Source organism: Notothenia rossii (assembly GCF_949606895.1).
Source record: "Notothenia rossii genome assembly, chromosome: 3".
NCBI classification, from domain to species: Eukaryota; Metazoa; Chordata; class Actinopteri; order Perciformes; family Nototheniidae; genus Notothenia; species Notothenia rossii.
The window spans coordinates 40,044,874-40,056,313 of record NC_136901.1 but is presented as its reverse complement, the minus strand read 5'-3'; the positions used below and the strand labels follow the sequence as shown (position 1 = coordinate 40,056,313).

At 39.1% G+C, this 11,440-nt stretch overlaps 1 protein-coding gene across 2 annotated transcripts; it reads right to left on the bottom strand.

The window, feature by feature from the left end:
* Nucleotides 1-728: 728 nt before the first annotated feature.
* tmem185 (transmembrane protein 185) lies at nt 729-11,135 on the bottom strand. Of its 2 annotated transcripts, XM_079673162.1 has the most exons (7): nt 10,914-11,135; nt 9,694-9,870; nt 8,215-8,422; nt 5,896-5,979; nt 4,614-4,790; nt 3,524-3,647; nt 729-2,095 (listed from the first exon to the last, which is right to left on the bottom strand). In XM_079673162.1, exons 1-7 carry the CDS (start codon nt 10,949-10,951, stop codon nt 1,845-1,847), a joined length of 1,059 nt encoding a protein of 352 aa, XP_079529288.1. In that variant the 5' UTR covers nt 10,952-11,135; the 3' UTR covers nt 729-1,844. The 2 variants fall into 2 exon arrangements, with proteins under 2 accessions (XP_079529288.1, XP_079529289.1); XM_079673163.1 differs by lacking the exon at nt 3,524-3,647.
* Between the last annotated feature and the right edge of the window lie 305 nt (nt 11,136-11,440).

Sequence of the window (11,440 nt, the reverse complement as noted above, 5' to 3'; positions counted from 1 at the left end):
GTGGAAGGAAATCCAAAAAAGTAAAATTGAGATAACGCTGGCAATTAGACCCTCCAGAAAAACGATTTACCGCATAATCAGCAAAATGGCGCAGATTTTTAAAAGGCCGCATAATCCCCGCATTTTTCCACAAAGTTGAGGAAAAAAAAAAGTTAACTCGTCTTGACGTGACGTCATCAGCTCGCGCATCACATAATGTAAACAACACCGTATAGAGTGAACGTGTGGAGCTCGCACGATAGAGAAAACACCAAGATGAAAAAATCTAATCCATCTCATTTACCGACGAACATTTCTACTAAAGACCGGGCAAAAAGTGGGGGGGAAACTATTCTGCACCCCGTGCAACTGTGTGTTGGAGCATAAGAGAAAATCGACGGTGGCGACCCACTTTGATTCATTCAAACATTCGAAAATGCTTTCTGCTGCTGCGGACAAGAAAGCCAAACAACACACGTTTACCGAGGCATCAACCTCCAAAACCCTTTCGAGGGCTACAAGAAACGAAGTGAGTAGCCTACAAGATTGAAGCTGGTCAGATAACGAACGAGTAAATGAAAACAAAATGAGGCGGAGAGTGTGTGTGGGGGGGGGGGGGGGGTGTGAGATTAAAATAGCCCAATTGCTTTTACAATAAATAAATATTGAATGTGTTTAATTGAATAGTAAAGGGGTTTAACGTTAGTGGCAGGTTGTGTGTGAGAGAGAATAAATAAGACAGCCCAATATTTAAAAAAATTGTTTTTATTTTTTCCCGCATATTTCGCAACTCTCCGCATATTTCACCGCATAAAATCACATAAAAACCCTGCATGTTTAATCGCATAATCAAGGATTTTTGCCCGCGTTTTTATGGAGGGTCTAGGCAATGTGCAAACACATACAGGTGTTATATGTACTAGTAAGAAGGTTTGGATGTAAAAGAGTATTTAGTTGTTCTTGTGTGAGCCAGGGAAAGCTGATATGTGTAGGATTTGAATTGGTGCACCTAAAGGGGCAATGCAAAGCTTTTTTTATCCTCTACAGTCTGCTATAATAATAATAACAATACTGTGAAAGCTGCACGGTAAATCATCCACATAAGAAAACCTTTAAAAAAAGGCTTATTTTAAGGTATTTATTTATTCTGTTGACTCTTACAAGTTGAATAAGAATAAAGGGGGGGTGATTGTTTGCAATTATTTTCTAGTCTTCAACCCTGCCATCTCCACTCTGGTCCCTAACGTGACATCGTTGGTTATTTACAACAACAAAAATAAACAGGAATACAAAAGAAATGTCGGTTCAGACAGGACTCATGTTGACTAACAAAGTGCCATTTCTATCATTCTCATCTAAAAGGAGGTTTTTTTTTTCAGGTGTGTTTTAAGACAATATTCACACAGAATGATTTAAAGACGAATAATTCTTAATTTGTATACGTGTGTGTGGAAGTATTGAACTAAAACAGACCTGGAAAACATACTTTTTTAACTCCACTTCCCTCTTTTTTCTGGTGAAAAGAGACCCCCAATTCAAGCTCTCCAATGGTCCCCATCACGAAGCAAGACAAGCGCCATCTTTGCTTTCGATTCGCTAAAAAAGTCAAATAAGCTAATACACGTAGATCCGTCATCTCTCATGAGTAAAAGTTTATATCCCAGAGAATCTGAAGACTTCCTTTAGGGTCCATATCCTCCACAGATTTAAGCAGGGTGGTATTAACGTCAAAATATAAGAAGATTCTGGATCCACATTTTCCCCATTTAGGCTCAGATGTGTTGCTCTGGAAAAGTTTAGGTAAAGGAGCATCTTCAGGTAAATGTCCTCGCTCCATGAGTCCAGAAGTCTTTGCTTAAATAAGTTTAGTCGGGCATGTCGATGCAGAGTTTAGGCGGCGGGACAAAGTACTTCCCGGGGCTCTGAGTGATCACCACGCCCGTCTTTTTGTGGAACATGGGGGCGATTTTGGGCGGCGGCTCGGGGACGGGCAGGTCCTCCGCCGCCTCGGGGTCCTCGCTGCGCTGCAGGTCGTAGGACACGTTGCCGTACTCACGCAGGAAGGGGAGGAGCTCCAACAGGAAGTGGCAGAAGTCCTTACGGATGCCGAACCACCCTGTGGGAAACATCACGACAGGAAGAGTTAACAGAGGGGAAATAATGAAATATATTCAGAGGAGTACAAATACTTTGTTACTGTACTGAAGTACATGTTTCTGGTATCAGTACTTTACTCCAATACTTAATTTTCTGACGACTTTTTACTTTGACTTCTTACATTTTGAACACAAATACCTGTACTTTCTACTTCTCACATGTTGAACACAAATACCTGTACTTTCTACTTCTTACATGTTGAACACAAATACCTGTACTTTCTACTTCTTACATGTTGAACACAAATACCTGTACTTTCTACTTCTTACATGTTGAACTCAAATACCTGTACTTTCTACTTCTTACATGTTGAACCCAAATCCCTGTACTTTCTACTTCTTACATGTTGAACACAAATACCTGTACTTTCTACTTCTTACATGTTGAACACAAATACCTGTACTTTCTACTTCTTACATGTTGAACACAAATACCTGTACTTTCTACTTCTTACATGTTGAACCCAAATCCCTGTACTTTCTACTTCTTACATGTTGAAAACAAATACCTGTACTTTCTACTTCTTACATGTTGAACACAAATACCTGTACTTTCTACTTCTTACATGTTGAACACAAATACCTGTACTTTCTACTTCTTACATGTTGAACACAAATACCTGTACTTTCTACTTCTTACATGTTGAACACAAATACCTGTACTTTCTACTTCTTACATGTTGAACCCAAATCCCTGTACTTTCTACTTCTTACATGTTGAACACAAATACCTGTACTTTCTACTTCTTACATGTTGAACACAAATACCTGTACTTTCTACTTCTTACATGTTGAACACAAATACCTGTACTTTCTACTTCTTACATTTTGAACACAAATACCTGTACTTTTTACTTCTTACATGTTGAACCCAAATACCTGTACTTTCTACTTCTTACATGTTGAACACAAATACCTGTACTTTCTACTTCTTACATGTTGAACCCAAATCCCTGTACTTTCTACTTCTTACATGTTGAACACAAATACCTGTACTTTCTACTTCTTACATGTTGAACCCAAATCCCTGTACTTTCTACTTCTTACATGTTGAACCCAAATACCTGTACTTTCTACTTCTTACATGTTGAACACAAATACCTGTACTTTCTACTTCTTACATGTTGAACACAAATACCTGTACTTTCTACTTCTCTCATTTTCCAAACAGGCTGGTTCCTTTAGTTTGAATGTGTGTTTGGTGGCGTGATCATTATTATTTAGAGTCATTGCGTGTTATGGGTACTTTTTACTGAAGTACATTTCAAAGCCTCTTTACTTTCACTTGAGTAAAGAAGTTTAGTCATTACTTCTACCAGAGTATTTTTAAACGGGAGTATCTGTACTTCTACTTGAGTAAAGGATCTGTTCATTCTGTAGACACTCACAGTGGTTTCCTCCCTTCTGACCAAAGGTGGTGGCCATGAGTGTGAGCAGCGAGAGCCACAGAGGCACGAACACACACACGTAGCTCAGGCTGTTGTGGCCGTCCAGCTTGTGCACCAGAAGGATCTGAACAGTGAGATAACACGTATTAAACACAAACGCAAAGAAATTACAACTCTTGTCTCCTCGTGGTCTGTGGCTCCAGTTTGAACATTTATCTCCAACAGTGTGTATAAAATAGAGAGGTGTTACACACAGTATTTTGATCACCTAGTTATTTCAGTGATTGCATCTAAATAATTAAAGCCACAAAATGGAGACACGTTCATATTATGACATAAGCTGCGTCTTATAAGTTGGGTTATATTTACAGTCTACTACTGTTCTCATGCAATGCCCCTAAAATAACATTTGAGATGCTTCACCACCACATATTCTATTTGATCAAATCATAATGCTTTCATCATTTCCAGGCCATCTTGTTTGCAATGTAACCTGTTAAGACGGGGCTACCGGGCTTTTTTTTTTCACGAAACTGTGTCTCAGGACTTCCTAACATTTAACAAACTATGAATGTGTCATACCCACTTAACGGGAAGAAACTCAGCTATCAGACAATATGAACCATTTTATATATATATATAAGGCCTGTACATATTTTCGGCCAGCAGGGGGCAGGCTAAATGGTAAATGGACTGTACCCTCATTCATGCAGAGCAGTACCTCTTGCTCTAGGGAAGCTAACACTCACACTCACACACACACACACAGGCTCAGGGGGCTGGGTTCGAACCAACAGCCACAGCCACATACATTTAATTATGAAAGAAATTTACTATATATCCAACTTTTCTATTAAATTATAATCCAATATTTCTAATTTAGTGAGGCAGGCACTAGAACTCGGATTTACTTCTTTAGGCTGAAAACAGTTACATTAAAATAAATACAAATTAAGTGAAAATATTAAATAAATTACAATTTAAAGAAGAAGAAGTAGTACTTCATTGAGGGGAAATTATACATTTTCTCTATTGTGTTATTTTTGACAACCTAATGAGACAAACTTTTTTTCAAAAGGTGCCGACTCACTTCGAAGGTGAGAAGAGGGACGACGATGGTCATCCAGCTGATCGCCATGGTGATGTGAGTCCGGCGTTGCTCGGCGATGATGTCGATGGAGCGGAGGAAGAGGACGGACCAGATGATGTAATAAAGGACGACGAGGCAGAGGAAGGACATCAGGATCCACAGCGGGACACACACCACCTGAAACACACACACACACACACACACACACACACACACACACACACACACACACACACACACACACACACACACACACACACACACACACACACACACACACACACACACACACACACACACACACACACACACACACACACACACACACACACACACACACACACACAATAAAGAGGATTATTAAGAAGCAAAAACAAGATCCCTAAAAGGTACAGACAAAGCACAAGTATCTCAATATTGTATTATAGTAAATGTTCTTGATTCCATTCTACTTCCTCTGCAGATTGCACCTCTCACTGTGAAGCCCAATGAACACTTGTGTAATTGAAGTAGGGGCTGGCGATATGACGATATATATCGTGGAGACGATATTAGGTCTCCACGATATTCCTTTTCAGAGATATCATATCTATCGTGATACAGAGAGTCACTCAGTCATAGAATTTGCACTCACTGTGAGTGAATAATTGTACGTCCTACGGCCTCCATGGCCTGCGTGCCCCTGTGGACCAGAGTCTATGGTGTGATGATTAAGTGACAAAAAAGTATCAAATGATATGTATTCTGCATAATTGGGGGGGCGACGATATCCATTTAAATTTGGGACCCTGCTGGTTATATCCGGGACAATACAAAGTACAATTCGGGACAGTTGTGGGACACTGAGGAAAAAAGTTAATTTCGAGCCCTGCCCTGACTGTTAAAATCTCGAAGTTGCTTTAAAAGCGTCAGAACAGTGGTTTCTGAGCTGCATTATGCTGCGTTCACAACGGACGCGATGCGAATATTCTCATCGCTACAATCGCTGGAGTTTCACCGCGGCTGTCAGCTGTGTTTACTCCTGTCACTCAAACAGGACGCGCTGGAGAGGGGGCGGGGCTTATATCCATGCAAATACTGCGGTGGAAACCAACTACGACAAAATTAACTTTTGTTACCTTGCAGGTGGTTGTACTGTTAAGTAACTTGAAAAATAACCATAATAACTGACATGAAAAAATATCGTGATAAATATCGTCTATCGTGATACTGCTTGAAGAATATCGTGATATTATATTTTTCAATATCGCCCACCCCTAAGTGTGTTTGTGTGATATCTCACCAGCCAGGGCCAGGTGATGATCCGGTCCAGCCTCAGAGCGATGAAGATGAACTGGAGAATATTCACTGAACACAACACTTCCAGCTGAGGAGAGGAAGAGGAGACAAACATCAATATAGTAGCACTCAACACGGACATTGTTACAAAGAAAGCATCTTGATTTGGTATTTTCTGCAGTAAATGGCGGCAGGTGAGCGAGGAAGCAGACATTAAACTGTCAAATGCTGTTTTGCATGGAGAAAGTAAAGGGTTGTTGTTTATCTTAACTATTCAATATTAAAATTAATATAAATGTAAATGGGAGTTTAAGTCAACAAATATAACGCAGGATATTATTGTGCAAGAAATTGATTATTTATATTCATTTTAATATTGAATAATCAACTTCTTGCACAATAATATCCTGCGTTATATTTGTTCTATCCATCTATCCATCTACCTACCTGTCTATCTATCTATCTACCTGTCTATCTATCCATCTACCTACCTGTCTATCTACCTGTCTGTCTGTCTGTCTGTCTGTCTGTCTGTCTGTCTGTCTGTCTGTCTGTCTGTCTGTCTGTCTGTCTGTCTGTCTGTCTGTCTGTCTGTCTGTCTGTCTGTCTGTCTGTCTGTCTGTCTATCTATCTATCTATCTATCTACCTGTCTATCTATCTATCTATCTATCTACCTGTCTATCTATCTACCTGTCTATCTGTCTATCTATCTATCTATCTACCTGTCTATTTATCCATCTATCCATCTATCTACCTGTCTATCTATCTATCTATCTATCTATCTACCTACCTGTCTATCCATCTATCTACCTGTCTATCTATCCATCTATTTATCTATCTATCTATCTATCCATCTATCTACCTGTCTATCTATCTATCTATCTATCTATCTGTCTGTCTGTCTATCTATCTAATACGCTGCTTCCTGTTGAAAATGAACCTCCCAACTTGCACAAATAAGAACACACTTAAACATATCTAATCAAAACATGCAAAACATATTTATGCATAACTCCAGTTGTTGATATATCTTTATCTGCACAATAATAGACAGGCGGTGTTCAAATCCACAGAGAACTCCATATTCCAATTAGTTAGTTAGTTAGTAATATAGACTATTCTGCACAATGTCTACTATATTCTATTTTATTTGCATTTACTTTACTAATATCTGTTTTATTGTGTTGCACTGTTGGAGGAGCCTGTGACCTAAGATGTTCATTTTCATACCTACAGGGCCGGCTCCAGACAATTTGCAGCCCTAGGCGAGATTTGAGCTGGCGGAGAATCGTACAATAGAAAAAATATAAAGATCAATAGGGTATCCAAGGAATACACAATAGAATGGGGGGTGCACGTCACATCCTCTAGGGGGGTCCAGAGGTAAGACTTTTTTGAATATTTTAAAGTAAAATGCTTCAATCTGGTGCACTTTGAGCACACAATTACTAGAGACCTGATCTAGGGGGTACAACTCTAAAACACCAATTTGAAAAAGATCGGTTTACATTTTAATAATCAAATAATTATGTGAACATAAACAATAACCTACCATAGCCAATAACAAATACATGTAACTTTTTTATAACTTTTGTTGTTCATTTATATCTTATTTGACCTAGTTAACATTTATTTATTTGTGCATTTTTTTTAATCTCTCCAGTTTAAAACAATATTTTTGGTTTACTGTCATTGAAATGATTTCAAACCTGGTTATCCCAATAATTACAAAGGAGTGCCTTGGAAATATGTGTTTACATAAATTGTGATCAACCGTTTGAGACCCACTGAGATAACTTACGAATAAAGTGAACTATCTAAACACTCGGAGTCCTTTACCTCACTGAGCTGTAGTTATTAGCCTCTCAGTCTGACTGGAGAGGACTCTCCCTCCACATCCTTGTAGAAACATCTTCTTCTTCCGTTAGAGCAGCTAGCACCAGATGCTAAAAACAACAGCGCTGGTACCGGTGCACCCTCCCTCTCTCCCTCGCTCACTCGCACTTTGGCTGTGAGCTGCGGGCGCCAGATAAGCCAACATCCCCCACTTTCATCACTTACAGCGCCCATCGTACAGGGCAAATGAAACGAGTAACCGGGGTGAAAAGGGTGTTACATTTACTTAATTATGAATATTGTTACATCAAGGCCGAAAATTAGGATGAGCACCAACGGTCATAAATGTTTTTCTAACAGATCTGGCGCCCTAGGCGGGCATCTATAACGCCAGTGCTACGGACCGGCCCTGCATACCTACACTGTGGCTATGTACAAATGACAATAAAAGCCTTGAATCCTTGAATCTTGAAATGCAGCCCCCACCTCGAGGGAGCGGTCGTGTCTGAAGCCCCAAACGCAGGCTGCCACGGAGACGGGCGAAACGAAGAAGAGCGGCATGAAGACGAGGAGCCAGAAGTAGTCTCCTCTGGCCACGCGGTCGCACACCAACACCTCGAACATCAGCAGTAGGACGTGCAGACCCACCGCGATCAGCATGGCTTTGAACTCCACACATGTCTCCCCTTCAGCCCTGAGGGAGGAGAAATAACAAGAGTCAAATTAAACAAAGATATGGAAGACATTTGGGGCTTTTTGGTGGTGTGAGAAGCGTCAAAATCACCACTGTAAGGCCTAAAATAACTAGTTTACAAGACACATATAATAACTAAATGAGACGATGTTGTTTTGAAACTATTCTGTATCTCTTTTATGCATGGTTTTTATGAATCTGTTATTCCATTATGTGTATTTATTGTGTTCCTTTAGGTTGCCTTCTTATTAAGTGTTAATGATGATTTAAAGCACTTTGAATTGCCTCTGTATAAACGTACCTTAGCTTAAAAGTACCAGTTCATACTGACACTAATGAAATGTAATGCTGCATACTTTCATGATTTAGAAAGCGAACCAAACAGACACTTCCCATACAATAAAGCTTAATATATAAAGAAGATATTATAAGCATATAATCAACGTCATAAGACTTATGTGGGATTACAGATATTGTCTTTTCAATATGTTGCATTACAGTTAGGGGTCGTTTTATGTGTTTGATTGCTAAAACAAGAAATGAACACCAGTAAGTTACCAACTTTTTGGGCTGAATCCACAATATTGTCTGTACATACAGATTCATATCATACATCCAGCTGTGTATTCTGTATATATTCCTGACTATTAGCATTACTAGCACTAGCATGACACCTGCTATATATAGGTATTATATTAATACAAGCAGAGCCTACTCTAACAGCTGCAAATATTTTCATTGTCACCAACATCTTACATATAGTCAAATAGACATTTTTTATAGAAATAGTAAGAATTCATTAAGAATGGGATTTAGTGGAAAAGTCTTGTTTTTTCTGCACATATTTTATTATTCTGAGTATTTAGTAATAGTATACTGGATATTGTTTATTTGGTATATGTATATTTCATGTAAATAACTTTCTACATGCCGTGTATGTATAATAGGTTTTTATTTTTGGGTGTTTTTCCTTACAATTTGTTTTCATCAACTGTTTATGTATGCACCATATACACCAAGGCAAACTCATCCTATGTGTACATTCTGATTCTGTTAGCATTTAGGTAACTTTAACAACTACCTTCCTAACTGCTGGTGTTGACATGGAAAATAACTAGATAGCGATTGTTCTGCTTGAGTAACTAAATCATTTATTGTGATGTTTTTCTGGCAGCATGTGTAGCCTTAATGGGATTGAACCACAGTGGCCTCATTAATACCTCACTGCTGACAACTAATCCCCCAATGATGATGTCTGAGAGAGTGCCTACCTGTACTGGGGGTTGTGTGCCCAGACCCCGGTGCCCACAGAGGCCCCGATGATGACCAGCAGCTTCCACAGCCAGATGGGGGTGAACACGGCCCAGTAGCTCCACTGGATGACTCCATCCAGCCTCAGGGAGAGCAGCACGGAGAACAGCAGCAGACACGAGTAGATCAGGAACTTACTGCAGCACAGGGCAGAAGAAAACACTGTGATAAGGACATGTATAAAGTAAAAGCCTATTTGTACCCTTGAGAGGTTTGGAGTTTTCACCGCTAACAGGCATCGAAAGAAAACTCTTGTAAGGTTAATGAAGGATTTTCCTGGATGCAATACAACCTGGAAAGGGTGTGTGGAAAGTTTGGGTGGGTTGAACATAAATTCAGGAAGGTAGAGAAGCTTAAATAGGAAAGACGTGCTGAAATTAGAAGGATGGAATAACATAACAGACCAACTTGAAAGCTAGGATAAAGGAGACTGTTGATAGCCTGAATGCAAATAACATAAAAAGGAAAGTATTCTGCATTATGGAAATTAAAATGAGATGGAAAAGAGGTAACCTAGTAGGCTCAAATGTTTCACAACACAAACCCACTAAGCTAGCCATACCACTGACCTTCCTAAAGTCTACCAAATATTGAGAAAATCTGACTTAATTCACTGAAACTATTTCTTAAACATATTGTATTTGACTGCATTGGTATCCAACAATGGTACGATTAATATTTCGTGTATTTTATATTATTATTACAACTTGTGGCTAGTTTCTGAGCAACCCTTATCAATATTTTATTTATTGTGAAGTATTACCCTGTGTTTTTGTATTGTGTTAGTGTGGATCCGTTGCTCTCGAGGGCCTGTGAAGCTTAATGTGATACCAGAACTGCATGTGCTACTCTATTAACTAAGAATGGATGCTAAAAACACATGCAAGTAATTAAAATAATGCAATTATGCTGCAATTCAATACGAAGTGAAGATAGCTTTGCCTAGAAAACCCCAGCTTTAGCTTAGCTAGAATGTTAGCTTGGCCTTGTTTAGCCCGATTTGGTTTTTTCGCTTTAGCTACTGTTTTTACACTTACTTTATAACAAACATAGCAATCTGTTCATATAGCATACATATGTTTATACAGTTTAACACGTATAAAACACACATCTTCGCCATATTTTCAGACAAGCAATGCTAGCTAACGTTAGCTCCACAGTTAGCTAAAGTGCTAATTACCTGGGATTGAAGTCCTGAAAGAGTCCTCTTAAATTCATGGTGTAAAAAAGTCTGGTTGACTAGCAAACATTAGTTCCCCGTGTTGTTGTTGATGATTCACCGACTCATTTGTGTGCTAAACATGTTAATTTAGGCGGTAGTTGGGCTTTTCTGTTCAGTTTCATTACAGCCCTTTTGCTAGCCCGTGTTTTGTTTTTTTAACCCCATCGGAAATCACGTGACCGCGGACGGATATAGCCGAGCTGTGTCCGAGTCTCCGAGAGTTGACGAATTAACCTTTATTTTATTTTGTATTTATTTATTCAAGAACATATATGAACATCTTATAAGTTGAAGTCAGGGGTAGCTATTAATAATAAAAAGATTGGTCGTGCTTTTTACAGTTCTACGGCTTCCACAGATGACATTTTTTAATGGATTTTTTGTCAAAGCGCTTCAGATATTCATTGCTATCGGGATGTTAAGAGCATTCCATGGAATATAACAAAAAGTGTAGCTGGGTCATTCTACAGAAAAAGTGGAAGTAC

Bases quoted from the DNA above. Each gene is read 5' to 3' on its own strand.
- tmem185 (XM_079673162.1), bottom strand. From the start codon at position 10,951: ATGAATTTAAGAGGACTCTTTCAGGACTTCAATCCCAG. The intron at 3,648-4,613 runs GTGAGTCGGCAC...CTCACTGTTCAG, and splicing joins TCCCTCTTCTCACCTTCGAA to ATCCTTCTGGTGCACAAGCT. The intron at 2,096-3,523 runs GTGAGTGTCTAC...TGTTTCCCACAG, and splicing joins TCAGAAGGGAGGAAACCACT to GGTGGTTCGGCATCCGTAAG.